Genomic DNA, 24,582 nt, shown 5'->3' with positions numbered 1-24,582 from the left:
TTCTGCAAGGTCCAGACAGTTGCCCATGAACAAGTTGTAACAGGACATGAGCACAACTGTAGCCTCCGTCTAATAATGTTCCTCATAAGCTGATAATGAAGTGATGTATAGCCATTCCATCTGTTACTGATGGTTCTGACTTTCACAAATGTATCCAGTTCTCTTTTAAAGCCATCTATACTGGCAGCAATCATCACATCTTATGGCAGTGAATTCCACATAAACAATGTTCAATACTCAAGAGTTTACCTTGCATATTCTAGACACGGGAATGCTGCTAAAGGTTCTCAGCATGTTGGCCTTTACACCAGGTGGAGGTTCAAACACAAAAATTCTTCCAGCACGTAGCAAGTTCACTGGTACCTTAAATACAGAACAAATTCCTTATTACATACTAACAGAGTTTTCCCTCTTTATAGACTCATGTTGTCTTCACAAACTATTATGCTTGTACAAAATAGTGTACCACTGACAATTTAATCGTATTTCCAAGAAAAATGTCAGAAGTAAATGTTTCATAAAAGTACATTCGGATAAAGAATTTGCATTTAGAATTTCTGTTTTGGTCCAGATTACTGAGATTATATAAGCACTCTGAACATTCCAAGTGTTGCATAAGGATCCAAGTCTATTCTCTAATTCCTGCTTTATTTGACTTTAGTGAGGAGAAGTCCAGAAGATTAAGAATGTCAAGAGAGAAAATTCATAGGAAAACCTTTCAGTTTCTGCCTGTTTGAAGAGACCTTAATCTTCCAGAAACAGGATACAGTATTTACAAAGAGATGGACTGCTACGTTTAGGGTAATTGTATGATTTAGCTTTGAAATTCTTACTTTGGGATTTATCTCCATGGTAAGGAAGAGTCTAAAGCATGCATGAGGCTGAAGAGAATGTAGCTTCTTTTCTAATTGCATCAGCCATCCAGGGGCTAAGTGGACATTCTTCAGCATGACCCACCTAGAACGAAAGATTAAGAACCCGAAAGGTAAACAAGGCTGTGGAGTCTACATCCTGTCCAATCAAAGCTATGAAACCAGAATGCAGCCTACCTGCCTGACTTGACAGCGGTATTGATTGCCTTATCGGCTTGGTTAAATCCTTCAGCAGAGCCTACGAAAATAAAGTCACAATTTAATGTTAAAAATATGAAGTCTCTTCTCACTAAGTTTAGAATGATAAAAGGTCTGAGACATTACCAATGGCAATAGAAGTTATTTGTGTGTTTTGCTCTGCAGCAAGATCTTCAACATGTCCACTAGCATCATAACCAGGCACAGAGCACATCAATACAGGAGTATTAGGCTTCACCTAAAATCCAACAGGAAAGAAGGAGAAGAAGAGAGGAGAAAAGAAATAAAAATGGGCGCAGAGCACAATAGTTTTCTACTGTAACATCCACAAAAACAGATCAAGGGCGTTTTTCCTTAAGAGAGCGAGAAAGTTTGTGCTTAGTTGACGGGACTTGGGGTGTGTGTGCCCCTTTTCTTCAAACAGCAAAGGGGCAGTAATAATTTTCATAAATTTCTTAAGTTTAAAATGTAGGTTGCTATGCTACAGGGGGCTGCTGTTTGGAGATTCACAAGCCTAAAGCACTTCAGATAGGCAGAACAAGCTGTGTTGTTCTTCGGACTGAAACCATTCCCAAAAATGTCATCCTCGCTGCAAGCGAGCCTCGCCTGTCTGCATGCAGAGGGTCAGGGTTTTAGCTGAAACCTGGAAGTAAACAGACATTCATCTTGGCTGCCAGTGCGTGGCATGAATGAAGCTCTGTGCCCCCTCTCTTAGAGAGAATGTTGATTCCCACAAATCCACCTACTAAACTACTTCTGGGGACTCTCTACCTAGAAAACCTTGAAGAGGATCATCATAAGTCAGCACTGACTTGATGGCACACAGTTATCATTTTAATTACCGTATTTTTCGCTCCATAAGACGCACCTTTCCATAAGACGCACCAATTTTTTAGGAGAAGAAAACAGGAAAATATAATGTTTTCTTCGCTCCATAAGATGCACAGACTTTCCACCCCGTTTTGTGAGAAAAAAGTGCGTCTTATGGTGCGAAAAATACGGTAATTCATAAACCCACATGGCACATTACCTGACTAAGAAGAGGTCAGCATAATTTGACATTTCAGCCTTGACGACAAGCCTTGTACTGACTGTTTAAACAACGTGACCTGAAGCTCCAACTTGTACATACACAAGATGCAGTTTTTTCAGAAAAGGGCAAAGCACTACAAAAATCTCTACTTGCCTCTGTGTCTACAATGTGTGAAAGATCCAAAGGCTGCTCCATAATTGACATGAAGTTTTCACCAAGATTTGTGGAAACAAAGTGATGAGCCATGGCTAGTAAACGATCAGGACGGAAGGCCTGGATCAGAAGCAGGCGATGGACGGCTTGCCCAATGGGCGCTGACACAAAGAAATACAATGAAACAATCAGTGCTTAGTTTTGAACTCTCGTGCCATGTTCCCATTCTCTCGAAAACAGTCATTTCAATAGTAGCCCCCAGTGTTGGAACTCCCAGTGTGGGCCCTGCAGGGGTCACTGTCCCAACAAAGACATCTTGAGCTGCTGCTAAATGGGTTTTTTCTCTAAAAGAAAATGAAAATTACCATCTGTATATTGATACATATAATGGTGAATGTCCTGCCAAAAACCATAGGGAGGTAGTGGTCATTATGGGAGAGAAAACCCTTATCGCCTCAAGGATTTTTGGCAGTGAGTGGCTTCCACCTCAATCCTGCCCTGATTTTTTCATGACACATTAAGTAAAAATACAATTGAAAAATCCTGGCCTGCCAAAAAAATCTGATCCGTGGGGAAGAGGGTCTTTAGCTACAGGTGGAATTTACCTTGGAAGTTGATTGCTCCTCCACATCCCAACACAGCTGCACTCCCATCCATGCAGAAAAGACATGCACCTTCCCCCTTACAGTGAGATTGTCTCAAATACCTAAATATATAAATCAATGTTGGAATTTGACCTTACTTGCAGGCTTTTCTTCTGTCCAAAGGTAGGGCACAGTCTGTTCTGGTGAACTGCTATCCAGCCAAATGCAGAATTGCTGTGGATCAGATACAAATCAGAACATCAATTACTTTTGTTGTGGCATAAAGGAAGCCTATGTTAGACTAGGGAACACTGAGTTTCCTTACATCAAAATATTCAGCATATGCTTGTGTGGCAATGGCATTCTTGTCTGAAGAGTTTACTTTTATTTATTTATTTATTTATTTATTTATTTATTTATTTATTTTATATACTGCTCATTAGGCAGCCAAGGCCACTCTAGGCGGTTTATAACAAATAACAAGATACAACAGAGTAACAAAATAGCAAATCAAAAATCATAAAGTGAATCATACATCATCGGCTTTGACTTTAGAAACCAGATCCTTGAAGGCAGAAAGGACACTGAGTCTCATCATGGCTTCCACTTGTTCTACAGTCAGGCCACTAATTTTGGGGAGAGGTGTGTTGCTCAGTACAATCTCCTTCCCTCTCAAAAAGTGCTGGAATTCTGCATCATAACCAGGCTCCCTTCAAATTGAAGAAAGAGGAAATAAAGTTGAGAACAATTATGCTTGATTTTTTAAAAAATGGAGTATTTTTCAAGCTTCCTTCCATACAGAGAACAAAAGCAGTGTGAAACACATTAATTATATCAGCAAATAGCCACCTGAGGTTTTCCACTCCAGTTCTGATTATCCATTTATATTGTGCACCATACTGGAAATGAGTTTGCAAGAAAAAGTTCATACATTTAATTCATTTCCTCTCATGATAAAGTCCAAGCTTACACTTTCATGATAATTTTAATGCACTTCTAGTTTATGATCATAAGATCTGGAATGCAAGAACATAAGGTTGGCCTTGTTCAAATCATGGTTAATGAGTTGCCTATAGGAAGCTCACACAATGATAAATACAATAGAGACTGATGTTTGTGTTCATGTCCTAGAAACCAATGAAAACCAAACTCCAAACCTGAATACCTTTATACCAAATGCTGCCCAATGTATAAGTACAAGGAAAAAAAACCTTATGTAGTGAAGTTACATGTGTAATTTTACTATATATCAAGGATTAACAGAGTAATGAAGGCTGTCATTCTCTTTTGTCATCATAAATGAATTTGCATTGTCTGTTTAAGCTGCACTGCACTTTTATTTCAATTGGAAAATAACTCAGCATACATTATGTAGGACCATCTTTAATAAGCCTGGAAATTGCAACTGATGCAGTTAAAAGGGTTTGGCACATTATTCAGACCACATTACACCTTTGCCAGCTCTGTCCATTTCCCAGTTTTTCCCAAGATCAATTAAAGATACTGAATGTGACCTTCAAAGCCTTAAGTACCGTGGTTTGGAACCAGAATCTGTCAGGAATCATATCCCGATACAGCAACTGTTGTTCCTCTCTCCCCTCCATTTGAAATAAGTGGTAGGTTGGCAAGAGAGAGAGCCCTTCTACCCAAAATGCGGAAAATCCACCAATCTCTCTCCTTTCCAGAAACCCTGATTTTTAGCAGCTTTAAAATGCTTGTTTACATTATTTATTTATTTAACTTATATGCTGCCCACACTACCCAAAGGTCTCTCTCTTTTGTGTCTGAATTGTAATTTTGGGTCATTTTTATGGAAATGACAGTGCATGCTTTTTGTGAAAACCTTTAACAGACTGCACTTTCTGCTCCTGTAAGGGACTAAAAAGAAATGAGCATTATCTGCTTACCCGATAGTGCCTTTGAGTTTAATTCTGGCCAACAGCATCGCAAAGGTGATGTGATCCTGATGGAGCATGCCACGAGCAACTCTATTGAAAGCCACCTATCAATGTAAAGTGAGCAGGATTAGCTTGGCAGAAAGGTTTCAACCAAACCAAAGCCTTTTGGAATGGCTCTTTAAAGATTTAAATGTCTCCAAACCTGGAAGAGATCTTTTGTGATGATGGAAAGACGTTGGGTATGATCTGTGACTCCCTTCAAATTTGGATTTTCATACAGCACATTGTGGTAGATGTCCAGGAAAAACTGGAGAGAATACTGGTACAAAAAGTGTATCTAAAAGAATTTAAAAAGGGAAAAAAAACATAGTCAAACAGGCAAAAAACTCAGTTAAACAGGCAAGAAAGAAGAGCTTCTCCACCTGTGGCATCTTGTCATGATGTACTAAAAGATGAGGACCAAGGAGAGGAAGGAAGAGTGAGCAGTTTGTTACCTGTTTCAGTGACTCCATTGTGAAGTAGATACTGCTACAGGCAGTAGAAAGGGGTAGATACTGCTGAGACACAGTCTCCACCTCTTGCATGACAATATCTGTCTCCTCTACTTTCCGGGTCACTTCAGCTGCTTCTCTCTTCAGGTTCTCCAAGGTGGTTATTATAGTATCATCATCCAAAATCCGTCCCTTCACTTCATTAAGGGCTTGGAGAAGAGATTTTTCTAACTGCCGCAAGCGCAGTTGGAATTCACCTTTACATGAAGTGGAAGGCAATTAAGAACAACTTAAGTGACACTGCACAGATCATACACAGTTACACTACTCTCTGTTACAAAATTTCACTCAGAATTATGGAATAAAGCTTAGAAAGTTACTCTTCAGCAGTACAACACCCAGAATTCTTTAGCCAGCATAGTCATTATGATGACTACAGCATGCCCTGTGTACACATCTGAGATATCTGCAATGTTGTCTGTAAATTGCTTTCATCTAAAGTTCAATTGAGTAAAGCCTGGAAAAGTTATTCTCCCAGGTACAAAAATCTTACATGCTGTCTTGAGAGATTCTGGGAGTTGTACTCCCAAAAGGTAACTTCCAGACTCCACACAAGAATACACTATTAACAAGAATTTTAATAGGAATAAGAAAGTTCCACCAATTCCCATCTTGTGAAATTCCAACATCCTTTGGGTTCAGTTCAGTTCAAATTCCAGAATATCTGTAATGCCTTCACAGCTGAAATTACAGAGTAAAAATCTTCATCATAACTTGTGTTTCTATATGGAATTAGAAGGGGAAAACAAAAAACCTCATCACAATGTTCTTTGTTTTTAAAGCTAAGCAAAGCAAGGTGAACTGCTTATATAACACCCCACAGATAGTGTTTAAAGCACTCTCAAGGTGGATTACAATTTAATAATGCAGGATATACACTGCACCCCCAGTGAGCTGGGTACTCAATTTCCTGACGCTGGAAGGATGGAAGGCTGAATCAACCTTGAGCCAGTTACCTGAGCCCAGATTGAACTCAGGTTTTGAGCAGAGTCTTGACTGCAGTACTGTACTGCAGTTTAACCGTTGTGCCACAAGGCTCACTTACAAATATTTTTAATAAAGGTATTAAAAATATTTTAATGTCAACACTGTACAGTACCAAATTAAGTATATATTAAAAATGTGAGTGCCTTTTAATGAAGAGTTTTTCTTTTGATTGATTTGGTGTGCTATTGCCCCCAAAAATTAAAAAAAAAAGATACTGGAATCCCTCTCACACAAGGTTGCTACATTCAAGATATAAGTCTGTAAAATAATAAAATACTGACACATTGGACAGGATCCTACCGTTGTTAGCGTAATTGGCAACAGCTAACTGAAACCAATTAACCAGATGCCAGGGAATAACTTGGTTATGCTTTTGCATGTGCAATCAGGTATGTGAAAAAGACACACTCCAGTATGAAATCAATTAACTGCACCAAGTTCTGCAAACCTTTTACAAACATCAACAGCATTCTGGCTGCCAAGTTCTAGTTCAGGCAAATATACAGCCAATAAAGTAGAACCTCAAGTTCAAGGGTTGAAACTAGCAGAGAGAGGTTCTGTAAGCATCCCCAATGTTTGCTCTGCTTTGTTGTTATTGTTCAGGATCTGATTTCTCAATACTCTACCTTGAAGTTTGAGAAGGTCACTGCGTTTCTCATCCACATCTGGTCTTTCAGCTTTCAATACCTCATTTAGGCACTGGCTCTGTAAGCTACTACGAGTTACTGTGAAGTTGACGAAGGTCACACGGGAACAGAGATCTGGTGGGAATTCAACCTACATAAACACAAGAGACACAGGGTCACCTTTTAAATTAGCATCTCCCACTCTCATCAGTTGGTGACCTGGTAAAATAAGTTTCTTCCTTACTGTTGGGTCCCTTGTGGAGAGGAAGATGACAAAAGATGGAGACAAATCAATGTCTTGATCACCCAGGGTAATCAGCACTCGGCCACCAGTTCTACGGACCTCACGATTCAGCACAGGATTCAGGACAGGGTCATAACTCTCTACGTCCTGGACAAAAAAAAATTAAGGGAAGTGAAAACAATTAGCAACGGTGAATTCTTAAACCAGTTCTAAATGTTCAATCTGAATATAGGGTGTAATTGAAAAAAAAAACCACTTAGGTACCCCCAAAAAGTTCTGACAGACTTCTAGTGAGACCAGTCTTGTTTCAACAGCTGGTTGTATCAAAAGATGCCTTTTGAAGTCTTCATCTTGAAGCATCACAAACAATGTTCTATTGTTTCTGAAACTTAAGGATGTAGGATGCATATCTAACTCCTCTGAGCTCACATAATGGATGGTTCAGTTCTTTGGATCCTGGCCATGATGTTCCAACCTTACATAAAGCATCCATACAGTTTTGTGTCCCACCCCTGTAACTAGGGTTTTTTTCTAGTGTTTTCTTAAGAGATATGGATGTGTCATGCTAGTTGTTTTTAGGCTCAACCCATCAACAAAGTAAATGCACACAAGGAATGTATCCCCATAACTTTCAGTTTGTAGCCAACAGATAAATTATGAAGCATGACATCTATAATGTACTGCCAGTGTTTCAGAAAACAGACATTTGCATGGTGCTCTAACGGGAAAATGTTATCCATGAAATGGTATACAGTCATGGCCAAAAATATTGGCACCTTTGCAATTCTGTCAGAAAATGCAATCCTTCTCTCAGAAAATTGTTGCAGTTGCAAATGTTTTGGTACTCACATGTTCTTTGATTTGCGTTGGTACAACACACACACACATACACACACACAAAAAAAAACTGAGAAGAAAAGTCAAATCTGATACAATCCTACGCAGAAACCCAAAAATGCACTGGCCAAAATTATTGGCACCCTTAGCTTAATATTTGATAGCACTCCCTTTGGAAAAAATAACTGAAATCAATTGCTTCCTGTAACCATGAATGAGTTTCTTAGACCTCTCTACTGGAATTCTGGACCGCTCTTCTTTTGCAAACTGCTCCAAGGCCTTCAGATCTAATTTATTTATGTATTTATTTATTTTGATTTGATTTATACCCCGCCCATCTAGACCGAAGTCTACTCTGGGATGCCTTCTCCCAACTGCTGTTTTGAGATCTCTCCACAGGTGTTCTATGGGATTCAGATATGGACTCATTGCTGGCCATTTCAGAATTCTCCAGCACTTTGTTTGTAACCGTATCTGAGTGCTTTTTGCAGTGTGTTTTGGGTCATTATCCTTCTGGAAGACCCATGATCTCTGGTGGAGATGCAGCTTTCTGACACTGGCCACTACGTTGCACCCCCAAATTCTTTGGTAATCATCAGGGACTGTGTTCTTTTCTTTGAATGCCTCATTTCTTTTTCTGTTAACAGTGCCATGATGTCCTTTACCAAAAAGCTCTACTTTTGTCTCATCTCTCCACAGTACATTCTCCCAGAAGGATTGTGGTTTTGTCACATAAGTTTTGGCATACTCCAGTCTTGCTTTTTTATGCCTTTGTGTCAGCAGTGGTGTCCTCCTGGGTCTCCTACCGTAACGTCCCTTTTCATTCAGATGGGAATGGATAGTGCGAGCTGACACTGTTGTGACCTGTGACTGCAGCTCAGCTTGAATTTGTTTGGAAGTTAATCTGGGTTCTGAATCCACCATTCGAACAGCCTTTGTTGTAATTTTTCAGTAATTTTCCTCTTCCGTCCACGTCCAGGGAAGTTAGCTACAGTGCCATGGGCTGTAAACCTCTTGATGATATCGCGCACAGTGGACACAGGAACATTAAGATCTCTGGAGATGGACTTGTAGCCTTGAGATTGTCGGTGTTTTCCCACAATTTTTTCTCTCAAATCCAAAGGCAACTCTTTACACTTCATTCTTTTCTCCTTGCTCAGTGTCACACACAACACAAAGGTTGAGTCAACTTTTCTCCATCTTAACTGGTTGCAAGTGTCATTACTATATTGCCTACACCATACAAATTAAAAGGGCATCATATGCTTGAAAAGCAATTATTTTGTACAATTTAGACAGGGTGCCAATCATTTTGGCCAGTGCATTTTTGGGTTTCCGTGTAGAACTGTATCAGATTTGACTTTTCTCTTTTTTTGTGTTGTTCCAATGCAAACCAAAGAAATCACCCTGCGAGTACATTTGCAACTGCAACAATTTTCTGAGAGAAGGGTTGCATTTTCTGACAGAATTGCAAGGGTGCCAATGTTTTTGGCCATGACTGTACAGTGGTGCCTCGCACAACGATGTTAATTGGTTCCAAAAAATTCATCGTTGTGTGAATCATCGTTCTGCGAAACACCATTTCCCATAGGAATGCATTGGAAACCGGTTAATCCGTTCCAATTGGAACGGATTGCCATCGTTCAGTGAAAATCCCCATAGGAAACATCGTTGTGTGAAACAATGTTTCCTCCATTCAAATGCATTGCAGCCTTTCCAATGCATTTTAATGGTTTAGCGAAGTTAATTTTTGCAAATTTAAGTGTGTCATAAAAGGGTCAAAAACAGTTTTAAATGCTTGGAATAGCTTCTGTACCTTCTAAAACGGGTGCAAACTTAATTTGGCTTTGATCTCACTTTTCGTTAATTTTTGCTGAATTTTTCCCCCCACCAACTTTTGACAGCTGTCAAAATCTGACAGCTCAATTGTTTCCTATGGGGCACAAAAATATTCACCATAAATTAACGAAGACTCAGATCAAAGCCAAATCAGGTGTGCACCCGTATTAGAAGGTGCTTCAATGATCCCAAGCATTTAAAACTGTTAACAGCCACCTTTCCTGCTCTTTTTTGCAAACATCGTTCAGTGAAACAGGGGACCCAAAACACAATTGTTGTGCGAAAATTCCCCATAGGAAACATCGTTGTGTGAGGCGGCAAATTTTTCAAAAAAAGCCATCGTTGTGTGAATTCATCGTTGTGTGAGGCATTCGTTGTGCGAGGCACCACTGTATATGTCTATCAGATATTGATACTCTGCACACCAGAGGCAAAGAGGAACAGGAAATTCAAGACTATTAAGGCAATGAGAAAGAGGGTCTGGAAGCACATCTGCTTATGCTTTAAAGAGCAGTTTCATGTATGCATTCTTGTGTCTGATCAAATTGAATTGGATGTGCTTGAAGACTGGAAAGCCTTTCTAAACATCTCTTTGGTTGTCAGAGAGGCACACAGCAATAACTAACCTGGACAAGCAGAGGATTACCGAACCGCAGAGCACTCTCCAAATTTTTCCTGAAAGCATCATCCAAAAAGCTAGTACGGGTTATCTTGCGGTCTTTATATTCATTCATGATGAACTCTGTAGCCTGCCCCGAGGGATCAATAATCAGTGGATACCTAAACAGTAATTTGTTTCAAGTTAGAAAAGGTTAAACTTTAATAAATACAGGATTCCTATGGAAGGATAATTGGTCAACATGTTTAATTTTTTATTAAATATCCCACCTTTCTCCCAATAAAAGACCCAATGTGGCTTACAAAGTGTGTCCATTCAGTATCCTGAGACTTTCAATGCTTTCAATTTTCATTCCAAATGGTGGCTTAGGTTCATTTTTTACACTAGAAATGTTAAGTACTGTGTATGGCACTACCATTAAATATTCACGCAGTCTTTAAAATAAAAATAAGCTGGGTTCAACTTACATAAGGCTACTTTCTTGAGACTTTAAGAGTGCATCCATGCTACACAACTGCAACAGACTGATACCACTGCTTTGACTCCATCCCATGAAATCCAGGAATTTTTATTTTGGCAAAATCTTTGGAATTCTAGTGCTATAGTTCATGAGAACACCTTAAGAGTTCTCCAGCAGTGCATTTTAAGTACCTCATAAAACTACAAATCCCAAGATTCTCTAGGATGGGGCCATGGTAGTTAAAGCAACGCAAACTACTATAACTGTGTAGTGTAGCTATACACCAAAAGTCTGTTTCATTTGTACTAATGTTGGGTCAGTAACACGTAACGAAACATTCTGTAACTAGAGGCTGTGTCAATGTCACTTGGAAGTGCAAAATGAAATAATGAAGTACATTTATCCCCACATAAAAGATACACCTCTGAACATGAAGGAATTCCTAGGAATGTCCCGAATTTTATTTGTGTTCATGTAAGGTCTGTGGAGCTGAATGTGGCTAATTGACAAAGCTATTAGGGTATATCTCAGTTGCACAAGCAGGTGTGTGAGTAGGCATATGACTGAGATGCATCCTGACACTTTGCTAATCAGCTGCAAATATACATGGCAAGTCGTAGAAGGGTTAGGCAAACATCAGTAGGATTCTGGTTGTTATAAAAATAATAATCGTAGAACTACATAGCTGAAAGGATCATTGCGTCCTACCCCTGTCAAGGAGGCACAGTGAGGAATCAAACTCACAACCTCTGGGTCCACTGCAAGATACCAAAACCACTGAACTATCCAGCAGTTCATGACTTTGCATTTCCCTGGATCATCTTTCTCCAAGAACACAGACAAAGCTACTATGCTACCATCTGCAATTCATGAAAACTGCTGGGCTGCATGCTTCAGGAACAATAGCCAGAAATGCACCAGTGGCACTTTCAGTCACAGGAAAAAAGCCTCTGCTGTGCATAAACGCACAAGGAAAAACAATACCTATTGAATCGCTTCAGCATGATTGCATTTTCTGTGCACAGGTCATCTGCAGGAAGAGAACTTGCTTGCCAGCGAAGGCGTTCATCTGCGTTGGACAGGTATTCTGTCCTGGCAATATCTGTACGGAACTGAAGACAAAATATTATAATTTAGTAAAGGAGACATCTGAAAATTATACATAAAAACTATCCTGAACTCCAGCTCAGAAGCGCCACAGAAGCAATGCCTGACAAAATAAATGAAATGCTGCAATGCTTTCAAGTGGTGACTGATTTTACGACTTGGGGATATTTTTTTACCTGAATATTTGCCTGTTGCAAATGATGCGACCACGTAGTGAACAAGTTTTGACGCATTTGTTGGTCAAAGTAACCAGCGTAAGCAATAAAGGCTCCCGAAAGCAAACAGTCTCCTGCAATAGTAGACATCTGGTTCTTGAAAGTTTCGCTCGTCTTCTCCCATCTTTCGCGTTCTGCAGACAAACTCTTCAAAAGAGCTGTGCTACGGTTTACCTGGATGTAAAACAGCCAACATAATGAAATGAAAACTAGCCTGAAAGATCTCAATTTTTTTGAATACTTTGAGACACAGCTACCATTCTATAAATCAAAGGCTACAGTAAACGGATGTGTCTTTCCTAACAACTAGTTAATTACGTGCCATCAAGTCAGAACTGACTTATAGCAAACCAAATAGGGTTTTCAAGTAAGTAAGATATTTAAGGAGTGGCTTCACCAGCTCCATTCTCCCAGTGAGTTTCCATGGCTGAACAGGGATTTGAACCCCGGTCTCCAAAGGCCAAGTCCATCACTCTTTCCATAATCGACTCTCAACAATTACTGCTAGGATAGTCTTTACAAGATTCTGAAAACTGCACTAGCACCAACAGTAGAGAATTCCACTTTTCAAAAACTCTTTGACAAGCCCAGTGCCATGTTGCAGCTACAACATAGTTTAAAAACTTTAAAAGACCTCTCACGTTAGTCATTTAAAATGGTGTTCTGGACTCATGAAAAGGATGAGATACTAACATTAGCCTGCTCAGGGCTGGATTGTTTACAGAAGCTAATTATCTAATTATAACATTGTTTATGTTTAGGATAAATCCTTGCCTATTATTCCTCTTCAGAAATCAAAGTTCTCAATGTAGATGCTTCATATTAGAACCATGCTCTATGCTTTAAAGTTAGGACAGGCTTTACAAAGACATGTTGGAAGAGAATGCAAGGAAGTTCAGTAATCTCACCTTCGCTTCCACAGCAGCCAGATCTGCCTTAATAGCCTGAGCTTCAGAAATCAGCACAGCATACTCTTCTTTGTAACGGGCAATGCTAGCCTCCAGGTCTCTGATCATCTGCTCCACTTCATTGGCTTTTTGCTGATTGTCTTTGGCATCATCCTCAAGCTTCTGCAGTTCATTTCGCAGAGGCTCCACTCGTTTCAACATGTCAGCATAGTTCAGCTGCGAAAAAGGATCAGAGACAAGGTTCTAGGGACCAGTGGCAATCTGATGATGTTTAACAAACCTACTACCCAACGGGGCAGATCCAATAAAGTCTTGGTAAGCAAGAATACTCAGAGAGGGAGACTCTAGCTGTCTCTCCCGAAAAAGCTGAAGGATGTCTTTGAAGAGACTGTTCCCTAGTTTTGAATCACACCAGCAAAGGTTCTGCAGCCAATTCCCCTTCAGAGTTGATTCTTAGAAAAGATATCCTGATTGGCCTTGATACAAGAAAAAAGATTGACTTGCATTTTCTTCCTAGTGTGTTAGGATGGTGAAAAAAAACCCTGCATACCTGATGGGCTAAGGTTCATTAGCTAACTACTTGGTTTTGCATCTCTCCCGTGCCTCCTGATAAAACATGTTACTGTTCCTCTCCAGATGAGAACATGCTTCCTCCTCAGAACCTCTTTTGTTTCCCTCCCTGAAACTCAGTGGCTCCAGCAGAAGAACCATCACAGCCACAACTTTCAATCCTAACCCCCCCCCCCCGAATGTTCCTCCCAAATCTCACTCCGTCAGCAAGCTCCTAGAACTGATTCAATTTCCAAATATATATTTATTTTTTAAATTTATTTATTTGATTTATATCCTGCCCATCTGGTATATTTATACCATTTTAAGGAGCATTTTTTGGTCAGTTGACTAACTGGATCTATTAAGCCAGAGAGAATGACATAGCTCTCGCTCTACCTCTTCCTCTCTTTAACTCTGTAGTCTTTGCCCACTTCCCAGACCTGCTTGCAAAGGGTTTATTTTTCACTGCCCCTTTCTCACACTAGGAAAAAGACAGACCAATCCTTTTGTTCTATTGTATGGGAGTCCAGTTAAGATATCCATTCTCCAAGACTGAACTGTGAAAGGAAACTGACTGCAGAGAAGGGGAAAAATCCAGAGTGGACTTCTTAAACATAACAATTATGTTTCTGACCTATGGTAATCGGACCTATGGTAATCCTCTTCTGACCTATGGTAATCCTTTCCAGGGTTTTCCAGGTTGAGAATACTCAGAACTGCCATTCCCTTCTTCCGAGGGCACCTGGGACTGTGCAGCTTGCCCAAGGCCACAAAGGGCTGGCTGTACTCACAGGAGGCACAGTGGGGAATCAAACCCTTAACCGCTGGCTCTGCAGCCAGATACATTGAGCTATCCAGCTAGGGTGGACTTCATAGGAAGAGAATAAAATACTGTCTCATTGTCTGCTTCCTCCTTGCTTTTATATGACCTGCCAAGTGTGGCGATACTGAATTTATGGAGAACAATATGAGCCACACCATGGAGCTGGGCAGATTGGCAATTTCTGGGTGGAAAGGAAAAGGCATATGCATATGTTCAGAGTACATGCATCAATTTACTCCTGCTGGCCAGTAGAAATATTTTTGCTCTTAAGCCCAGGCAGAATTAGTGGACCCCTCAGTTTTAGCTAAAAGCATTGATATTTACAAGCTGCTGCTCTGTAAAACAGAAAAGGACAAAAACACCACCTTCAAAGTACTATCTTTTTTCTTGACCATATTGGCACGAGATATTTACCTGCGCAATAGCCCATTTCACCATAGGGCCACAGGCCAAAGAGGCTCTGTTCACAATTTCATAGTTGTAACTTGGATTGGATAAGTAGTTCTTCTTCATCTTCTCCCGTATGGCATCACTAGAACAGAAGAAAAACTTGAGGGCTGACCTGGGCAAGTGTAGTGTATCATTCAACATGCAACTTTCAAGATTACAAAATTATCCCATCACCACATCAGGTAAGACTAAAATAAACAACAACAAATACCTCATGTCGTCAATATTAAAGTTGACAATGCTGCTGATGAAATTATCTTTGAGAATAACTGGCCTGATCTTTTTCCAGTCATTGGTCTCCTCCCCCAGCAGGAGACAGATAGATTCTAAAGCCAGCTTTACTGCTGCAGGTGGGTTGGCCATGCTTCTTACTTCAATAAGATGCTGCTTCTTTATAGAGCTCACGGCTATTAAATGGATGGAAAAAACATTGAGCATGCACAAAATGTTTAAAACTGCTGCTGGGAATGGAGAACGAAATTTGGTTGCAAGACTTAGGTTTACGCTCTGGTAGAAACAAGTAACCCTGCAATAATCGATCTGTTGCATGAGGCAACAATTCTCATTTTAATAGATTTTACAGGCCCAGGGATTTCATTTAGCAATGCTGCTTTCTGAGAACATGCATATTCTCCATGAAATACACAGTTTCTTCACCTTTCTGAAGCGTAAATCAAATCCTATTTTGTTATATGAATGATCACTTGTTACAGGTTGCTGAAGTCTTCATGAAAAATTTCTTTCTGTTCCCAGCAGCATTCACTGTACTCTTGAGAATTATTCACCTGATTTCCTCAGCAGAAAAGTTTACAATAGTTGGGATGAAGTTCTCTCTCATTATGATGGAACGGATCTGTTTCCAATCAGTTGTGCTTTCACCCAAGAGCAGGCAAATCGACTCTAACGCCAGCTTCACAGCCGCAGGTGGATTGGCCATAGAACGGACCTCTACCAGATGTTGCTTCTTTATTGATTTGACAGCTATGCAGGAGCAAACCCAATCAGCCAGGAGAAAGATTGATTTGGGAGAAAAGAGCAAGAAGCAAGGCAATTAGCAAATCTTGAGAGAAGATATGAAATATTTTAAGCTCAGCAAAAATAAATAAATAAATAAAATAAAATTTCCAGCAGAGTCAACCAAGCACATCAACCTTTGATTTTCAGGGTTCCATAGCATGATTGCAATTTTAATTTCTCACCTTTAAGAAATAACATTTCGAAAACCCAAAAAAGTGACCGGCAATTACTAAATCTCTGTGAGCCATTAAGTGTATAGTTTACAACATGACTGGCTTGCCATTTTTACAGTAGACAGATTAACTTCTTTTTAAAAACAGAGTTGTATTCAAAAGTCTTTTACTCTTTCTGAAGTCACAGTAAAGACATTAATGGCTTCATATGCATACATATACTGGCTGAAATTCAGTATTAAGTACTAACTAGAGTAGGCCCACTGAATCAGCGGTCAGTGTTGACCTAAGCAAGTCCCAGCTGAAACTTACTACTGGATTACAGCCAATATGTATAAAACACTCTGGGCAACTGAAACAATTATTACTCTGCTCAGAGGCAACATGAAAATGACTTTTGACTAATCGAACAATTACCCAGAAAAATTAGGCTTACGGAGCTATGCATTTCTTGGAGGTGATTACATTTCCAATCAAACACAGTAAAGATAAATAATGGATGAAAGTCTTATTTGAAGAGAAAGCAGCTCATGCCAGCACAGCAGGCTTCAATTGCACCCAGAGCCCTGCACCACACCACATCTGAGATTTCACATACCATTTTGAGCCTCAATGACTGCAGGCTCTACTTTATCTAGATCTTCCTTCACACTCATCTGCTTGTCTGCAATGACCTCTTGCTGTTTGTGCAACTGCTCTTGGATTTCTTGGCTCATAACCTAAAAACAAGTTATAAGAGAAGAGAGGACACATTAAGAACAATACTTGTGCCCTGGAAGCTGACAGTAGTGGGCACAACCATGTGTAACAACATGTTTTAAGATGCTCACCTTTTTCTTTTCTGCCTCTTGCTGATCTTTCACCATCTTCTTCAACTTATCATTAGCTGCTGCATTCTTGACTTCCAGCTCCTGGCTTTTTATCCTTAAATCACGGCGCAGCTCTTCTACCTGGGATTGACAACGGATTCCGAATTACAGCAGCACTCACAAATGATACCGGACTGAACAGTCTCCAAGAGCTGTAAAGAATGATTTCTCTTCTATTGCATTTTTCCAAGCTTCATACCTACCTGGTCAACAGTTTCCTTGATTTTCCTCAGACCGACATTCAGATGCATCTGCTGCTCTTCCAGTTCACTCCTTTTCTCATTGAACAAATTAGCGTAGTGGTTGATGAAGTCCAAATAATGGCGTGGAGTAATGGCCATTGTCCTGCCACCTCGTTTTGCCAGGCGGGCATTAGCCTGCCACAGGAAATAGTGGTGTGTAAGTAAACCATGCTTTAAAATACTCCCCACAAATGTCAAATATTCTAGGACTGCATTTTACAGCACAGAAATGACAAAGGGCATGGAGACATGACCCACCTGATGAAGAGTTTGATGGACAAACACACAGCTGTTCACAATAGCTTCCCGATGGGATGGTGGTTGTGGCAGCTTGTCATAGACAACAGGCATATAGTCTGGCACAATATAATTTGGTTTTTCCAGATCCATTTTGCTCGTGAACTCTTTGCCAACTTGATAAAGCGCCTCAGTTGACCAGTCTCCAAACCAGTTCAAGACACACCTAGTGCAAGAAAAGATAGCCTTTGAACACTCTCTCTATTTTTGCTTCGGTTACTGTGCAATATCTGTATTTACTGCATTAATGGTAGACAAGCTATTATGTACCTGTTGAAGAGGGCTGGAGATGTAGCTGCCCTATCCTTCAATCCTTCAGAAGATGGGTTCATGGTGAACACCACGTGGAGGTTACGGATTACTTGACTGGTAAACCATTTATAAAGTTCTTCATGTGAATCTAACATCAGTCCCTCTTTCTGGGCTCCTTCTTTACACTGAGTCATAAGTGTGGCATATTCATCTCCTTCAAACAGACCAGGAACCTAAATTGAGGAGATACAAATTATTTGAACCCTGGATGTTTCAATAAGTGATGTTTTTGCTGTGTTTCTACAGCATAAAGTTTTGTTTTTGAAGAAAACAGAAAGAGAGGCCGTAAAAGTATCATGATTCACAGCAATCTGAAACCAGGGTTCCAGCAAGAGTGTTAAAGTTAATTAAAGGTCGACTCAGCCTTCCATCCTTCCGAGGTCGGTAAAATGAGTACCCAGCTTGCTGGGGGGGGGGGCAATGTGTAGCCTGTATAATTAAAAATTTGTAAACCGCCCGGAGAGTGCTTGTAGCGCTATGGGGCGATATACAAGTCCAATAAATAAATAAATAAATAAACATCTGGAACAAGAATTAAATGGAACTGCATAGCTGTTTGACTGCAACCCTTCTTAAAAAAAAGAATATTCTCTTGATAGATTATGCTAGTTTTCAAGATGTTCCTTCTCTTCCCCTTCCTCCCACCTGCCTTACTTTCAGTATGAAAGACTAGAAATAGTCTTTAACTGAGTTACCTCTCCATTGGCCAGAAGAGTATTCATTCTCTCCAGGAATCCAGAATCAAGTACATTCGATTCATCCATTATGAATGCGATTTTCTCATTCTTGCAGCCAGATCGTCTAAGTACTGTTCTCAGATCTTCATCAAAGTCTTCCCCGGTGTACTTTCTGTGCACCTGTAGAAATCAATCAGAGATGAAAAACTTTGCCTCTATCTAAACAGCCAGGTTTACATTTGTAGGCTACAGGCTGCTGCTAGCAATTCTTCTCCTTGGAGATGTGAGGATGCTCACCTTAATCTGGTAGACACTTAAGCCATTCATCCAAGCCACAAATCGCGAGAGGGTCGTTTTTCCTGCTCCACTAACACCAATGAGAAGTAAGTGTCCCTGAGGTTGACGGAAGATTCTGGAAAGAAAGGCCTGGATTAGAGAATGAAGTACTGATTGACTGTGCAGTCCAAGGCATGCTGATTCAGAAGCCATTCCCCACTGGCTTGAAGAGCAGGGAATCCCCAAATTGGTGCCTTTAACACTCAGCATAAATATGGCTACTAAAATGTTTTCTCTGCTTACAAATGCACATCATTTATTACTGGCATTTATAGAAGGTATTATTTGACATCCTTCTGGAGCCCTCAAGGCCCAATGCATGGCAGAACAGTATCTGGTTTTAAATACAAATGGGACTTTAGACATTTGTCAAGGTGCTGCCGTTGGCAGAACATTTAGGGAAGTCAATGTGTTGTACCTGTCAATTCTGAGCACATGATCCAAGACTTCATTGAAGAGGACAAGTGGAACATCAAGCTCTTCTTCATAGAAAACCTTCAGTCTGGCTTTTACATAGTCCCTTAGCTCTTCTTGGTCAACTGGAATATAATCCTAAGGAACAATACAAACAAGTCCTCATGCATATGTATGATGTAAAAGCGCTGGAGCCATCCTTGATTATGGCAGTACCTTAGGCACTGTGTTGCTCCACTCTGAAGCTACCTGCCTTCCCCAATTCAGCTGCTGCCTCTGACTGCAGCTAAAACTTCTTGGGCTTTTTCTGAGTAAGGAACAGGGGCAGGCAACAGCCTTATTCTTCTTCACAAAAGGTGGTGATCCATAAGCCATGTCAACTTACAGACCTTTGCTGAAATGCTCAGACATAAGCAAAGATGCAACCGCCTAAGATGGTTTTGCAGACTTCAGATAGAGTAGCCTCCAAATGCCAGTTTGCTGCAATATGTTTCCTTGCTCCCATTTTAATAATTGGCTGGCTAATACACCCTGTAGAAGATTAGTGGCAACTGGGGACGAATACCTCCAGATTAAAAAGAGCAAACAACGTTTTAAAAGGGTTCAGAAAGTACCGCATGCCTTCTATGGGACATGAGGATAGTTTTGCCATGTTTTGAGGGACCCCCTCAGTACTTAGAGCCCCTCACTCCCCAATTTTTTAAAAGAAAACATGGACATCAGAGGGGTGCAAGGAGGCATTTTCTGTTGAAAACCCTATTTTTGAACAAAATCTTAAACTAAAAATTCTCTAGCTCAGGTACAAATGTAAAACAAATTAGAAATACACAAATTCAGAATTAGTAATCCAAATAATTCTCAAAAAGCAGCACAAAAATATTAAATAGACAATAGTTCACACATAAAAAGATCTAAAACCACAAGGAATGTAAAGTGTACACTAACTCCCATGTAGGCCAATTTAGATCCCAATGGGATTATGACCAAATTTTCACAAATTTAGTACGTTTCTTTAATTTTTTATCTGACTGCTAGGAACATGATACCAACTAGAGTGGTCTTAACTAACCAGATAGGCGGGATATAAATTAAATAAATAAATAAATAAATAAAAATAAACTACTGAGGGATAGTCGAAAATTGAAGGAGCTCGATTGCTGGATGTTTCTCATATTAAAATATAGTACCTGTTGTTCTTGAGTCCAAGACCATATATAGATGAAAACAAGTGTTGCTTGTGGAGCAGCCAAAACTCTGCTCATGACCTGGGTTCAATCCCAGGTGGCCGACTCGAGGTTCACTCAGTCTTTCATCCTTCTGAGGTTGCTAAATTGAGTACCTGAGCTTACTGGGTGGGGACAATGTGTTGCCTGCATAATTAAATAGCAAACTGCCCAGAGTGCTTTAAGCACAATGAGTCAGTTTAAAAGCAACATTTTCCTTTCCATAGAAAGCTATGCAAGAAAGGCGAGAAAAAGATATTTCCAGAATTCCAGATAAATTTTGCTTATGCCGCTTTATGACTAATTACTAGAAAGGTTTTTCAGACAGAACCCTTACTTCTATTACAAAGAACACAATTTTTAAAATGTCTCCTAAACACATACAGTACAGTATAAACTACAATTCATAATAGACTGAGGAGAAGATAAGATTCATAATAGACTGAGGAGAAGGTAAGAGTCTGAGGTTGCTTCTACTACAGAATGCAGGGGCTGTACTGAAAAGCGACGCAACAGAAATAAAACAACACAAATGAAAAGCAACATATTTCATTCTATAAAACATTCTATAAAACATATTGGCTGAAATCCTGTTGCTTAACGTAGTAAGTCACACTAGAGTAGGCCTGCTGAATCAGTGGGAATTTAGTGAGTCAACTCCTCCATAGGTTCCATTGATTTGATGGGTCTACTCCAGCTGCGATTGACTACACTAAAGCAACAGAACTGAAGCCAATGTATCAAGATGCTAAAATTCAAGGTTATGTTATGCCAGACGTCAGTCTTTACCTTGGATAGCCAATTGCTGTAGAGAATAGGCCTGGACATGGCTTTCTCTTTGTCTATGTTGGGGAAGTGTTTCAGAGCTACCATGTCAATGTTTTCATCAGTCCACCGTCTTTCCTCATCTTCCACAAGTCTAGGTAGAAATAAGGGCGATGGTTAGAAAGCATATAATACAACACCTAATGAAAGACAAGCAGTGGCATTTAATATCATTTCAAAAGAGAGATTTCTTCCAGGTATCAGGTCAGGTGATTAGTTTGAATCTTTGGGCATTACTTAAGACAATGTTTAAGGATATTGTTGGCAAGAAATTCAGGCTGCAAGTATCCTGAGAATATCTACATATTCAGGATATTTGACACCACTTTGCACAGGGGCCAGAGGTGGGTAAAGTATGTTTGATGTGCTGCATGCAGTACTTCCCCTTGGATTTTTACACCCTTGCAGGCTATTGTAGAGTACTCTCAGGCCTCCAATGTTCTTAGAACAAAAATACGGTAGCTTTTTTTTTACTTCCAAAGACTTCTGAGTGGCTTTTTTTACTTTAAAAATAAGGTTAGCATTTTCCACACTTCGGTTTGCTTTGGCTCCCCACAAACCCTTCACAAAGTCAGAACTAAAAGTGGATGCTCAGTTCTTCTGGGTCTCCACCCCCTATTTTGGAGTCTTTACAGGAATACTGAAGCCTATAGCAAGTGCTGAGGCTAAACATTTGGTCTCAGGCCTGCTAAAATTACCCATTAAACTTAGTCTTTGTGTATAGAAACTGACATTTACCACATCCCATACTGAGAGTGAAAACCATAAAATAATTCGGAGCAGTGTTTCATTAGCCTGAATTGTGCTGATCACCCCACCTGGAGGTAGGGAGGATGAAACCAGAGACCTTTGGCTTGCTAAACAGATGCTCTCCTGCTGGGCTGCAGCCCAACTTGAAAAGAAGATGGATCCCCCAAGAGTATTCAAGAACTCTGAGCTACTGAGAGAACAGCCTATGCTATCCTGTTATTCAAGGTGCAAGTCATCAGAAGACAACAGAAACCAACCATTTAATATTGTTTTTCAAGTAACGCTGTATCTGGAATGTCAGTAGCTTTGTTTTTATCAAGCTGTTCTAGGTTCAATACATACATAATGTAAATAAACACATGCAACAGACTGTTTTTGACCAGCCAGTGGTGAATAAAAGGCAAACTGAATTTATGGCCCTGCTGCTTCATAAATCCAATCTCAGGAGCATATAACCATACATTACCTGTCTTGGAAGAGACGCAAGGCTTCATGTGCCCAAATTCGAATCAGGCCTTCAACAGGCAAAGTTTCCAGTGGTCTCAGAGCTTCAAAGATACCTCTCACCCATCGAGTCATTTCACGGGGTGAATAGATGTAGTGCGGTTGTGTGTCTTGAGTAAACCTTTCCTGTGAAGAACAGGGTAAGAGATTATGCAGCGGAAACTTAGGAAACTATTAAAATTCTATGAATTCTATTAAATTAATTCTATTGAGGAAACTAAAATATTTTTACCCCACCTTTCTCCTTAAAAGGATCCTAAGCTGTCTTGGGTCCTTTTAAGGAGAAAGGTGGAGAAAAAAGAGGTTACTTACCTGTAACTTTGGTTCTTCGAGTGGTACTCTGTGAATTCACACTAATGGGTTAATCTGCGCTTGCGCAGAAGGCCTCGGAACATTCTAGAGCTTAAAGTAACACTTTTGGCTCCGCCCCCCCAGGACCTCATGGTCCGCCCGCCCTAACAGCCATTCAGTTCCCCAAATTCCGCTGCTGCTCTAAAGGCGAGACAGCCGTGACGGAAAGTGGGGAGGACGGGCGGGCCGTGTGAATTCACAGAGTACCACTCGAAGAACCAAAGTTACAGGTAAGTAACCTCTTTTTCTTCTTCGTGGACTCTGTGAAATCACACTAATGGGTGACTAGCAAGCTTACCTCTGGAAGGAGGAGGGAAACGTCACGGCAGCACAGCCGACAGGACAGCCCGTCCAAACCTCGCATCCTCCTTGGCCCGCAGGTCGAGTCTGTAGTGGGATGCAAACGTGGAAGGCGTGGACCACGTGGCGGCTTTACAAACGTCCTGTAGTGGGACTCCACGGAGAAAGGCTGTGGAGGCCGCAACAGCCCTAGTAGAATGGGCGTGAACAGATGCCGGTAGAGGCTTCTTAGCCAGTTCATAGGCCAGACGGATGACCTGAACTATCCATCTGGATACAGTCTGCGGAGACACTTCCCGACCCTTATGGGGTTGCTGGTAAGAGACAAACAGGCGCTTGGAGAGACGGAACGAGGAAGTTCTTTGAACATAGAAGGCTAACGCCCGACGAACGTCGAGGAGATGGAGGGATTTCTCAACCGGAGAAGAAGGTTGGGGAAAGAAGGTTGGCAGGACTATAGGCTGCTTGACATGAAAATCCGTGGTGACTTTGGGCAGAAAGGACACGTCAGGGTACAAGACCACCTTGTCTCGGAAAAATTGCAAGAAAGGTGGGTCGGTCCTGAAGGCAGCCAATTCAGAGGCCCTTCTGGCTGACGTAATAGCTACCAAGAAAACCACTTTAAGGGTAAGGAGGCGTTCCGAAACCGTAGCAAGTGGCTCAAATGGTGGTTTTGAGAGACAGTTTAAGACCGTATGGAGGGACCACTGAGGAATAGGATTAATTGTAGGTGGACGAAGGCGTACAACCCCTCGAAGAAAACGTTTGATCTTTGCGTGCCTGAATAACAGAGCACTGTCCGTCTCTGGTGGTTGATGGGCTATGATGGCGGAAAGGTACACCTTCAGGGTGGAATGAGACAGGTTCATCTGGAAAAGGTAAGCCAGAAACTGTAACACAGTATGGAGCGTAGTGGGCGACGCGGGCAGTTGATGGGAAGCGGTGAACTTCAGGAAAGCCTTCCACTTGCTCCCGTACAGGGTGTCAGTGGACGGTTTACGGCAATGGGAGAGGACGTGAGCTACCGTGGGACTATCCTCCAGGCGGTGAGGTGGAGTGACTGCACGTCCGGGTGGTAAGTTGTCCCTTCGTTCTGGGTCAGCAGATGCGGAAGGTAAGGTAGCCTGACGTACTCCGTCGCCCTCGAGATGAGCCTCGCGAACCACGGTTGGCGCGGCCAAAACGGAGCAATCAGAATGGCATTCGCATTGTCGTCGCAAACTTTCACCAGTGTTCTCAGTAGGAGAGGAAACGGTGGAAACATGTAGAGAAGGTGGTTGCTCCACGCCACCATCAGAGCGTCGCCGTGCGAATTCGGGCCGTGACCGCCCCTGGA

General features: G+C 41.0%; 1 protein-coding gene across 2 annotated transcripts in view; it reads right to left on the bottom strand.

Moving 5' to 3' along the window:
* DYNC1H1 (dynein cytoplasmic 1 heavy chain 1) overlaps positions 1 to 24,582 on the bottom strand; it is an 82,441-nt gene that overhangs the window by 7,737 nt on the left and 50,122 nt on the right. The window contains exons 42-69 of one of the 2 annotated variants that reach the window (XM_072986680.2): positions 22,558 to 22,721; positions 21,306 to 21,435; positions 19,298 to 19,431; positions 18,841 to 18,955; positions 18,562 to 18,723; positions 17,825 to 18,039; positions 17,516 to 17,720; positions 17,219 to 17,392; positions 16,977 to 17,096; positions 16,745 to 16,865; positions 15,168 to 15,363; positions 14,921 to 15,038; positions 13,132 to 13,347; positions 12,185 to 12,397; positions 11,886 to 12,013; positions 10,449 to 10,602; positions 7,147 to 7,293; positions 6,903 to 7,053; positions 5,233 to 5,486; positions 4,941 to 5,075; positions 4,748 to 4,842; positions 3,376 to 3,550; positions 2,999 to 3,074; positions 2,257 to 2,417; positions 1,197 to 1,308; positions 1,050 to 1,110; positions 834 to 957; positions 250 to 363 (exon numbers count right to left, since the gene is read on the bottom strand). In XM_072986680.2, coding sequence (XP_072842781.2) covers positions 250 to 363; positions 834 to 957; positions 1,050 to 1,110; positions 1,197 to 1,308; positions 2,257 to 2,417; positions 2,999 to 3,074; positions 3,376 to 3,550; positions 4,748 to 4,842; positions 4,941 to 5,075; positions 5,233 to 5,486; positions 6,903 to 7,053; positions 7,147 to 7,293; positions 10,449 to 10,602; positions 11,886 to 12,013; positions 12,185 to 12,397; positions 13,132 to 13,347; positions 14,921 to 15,038; positions 15,168 to 15,363; positions 16,745 to 16,865; positions 16,977 to 17,096; positions 17,219 to 17,392; positions 17,516 to 17,720; positions 17,825 to 18,039; positions 18,562 to 18,723; positions 18,841 to 18,955; positions 19,298 to 19,431; positions 21,306 to 21,435; positions 22,558 to 22,721 — 4,170 coding nt within the window. Of the gene's footprint in view, positions 1 to 249; positions 364 to 833; positions 958 to 1,049; positions 1,111 to 1,196; positions 1,309 to 2,256; positions 2,418 to 2,998; positions 3,075 to 3,375; positions 3,551 to 4,747; positions 4,843 to 4,940; positions 5,076 to 5,232; positions 5,487 to 6,902; positions 7,054 to 7,146; positions 7,294 to 10,448; positions 10,603 to 11,885; positions 12,014 to 12,184; positions 12,398 to 13,131; positions 13,348 to 14,920; positions 15,039 to 15,167; positions 15,364 to 15,741; positions 15,938 to 16,744; positions 16,866 to 16,976; positions 17,097 to 17,218; positions 17,393 to 17,515; positions 17,721 to 17,824; positions 18,040 to 18,561; positions 18,724 to 18,840; positions 18,956 to 19,297; positions 19,432 to 21,305; positions 21,436 to 22,557; positions 22,722 to 24,582 lie in introns of both variants that reach the window. The other variant, XM_072986679.2, reaches the window with a different exon arrangement.

Source organism: Pogona vitticeps, chromosome 1 (assembly GCF_051106095.1).
Source record: "Pogona vitticeps strain Pit_001003342236 chromosome 1, PviZW2.1, whole genome shotgun sequence".
NCBI lineage: Eukaryota > Metazoa > Chordata > Lepidosauria > Squamata > Agamidae > Pogona > Pogona vitticeps.
Note: the sequence above shows the minus strand (reverse complement) of the source record. Positions and strands in the feature narration are given on the sequence as shown.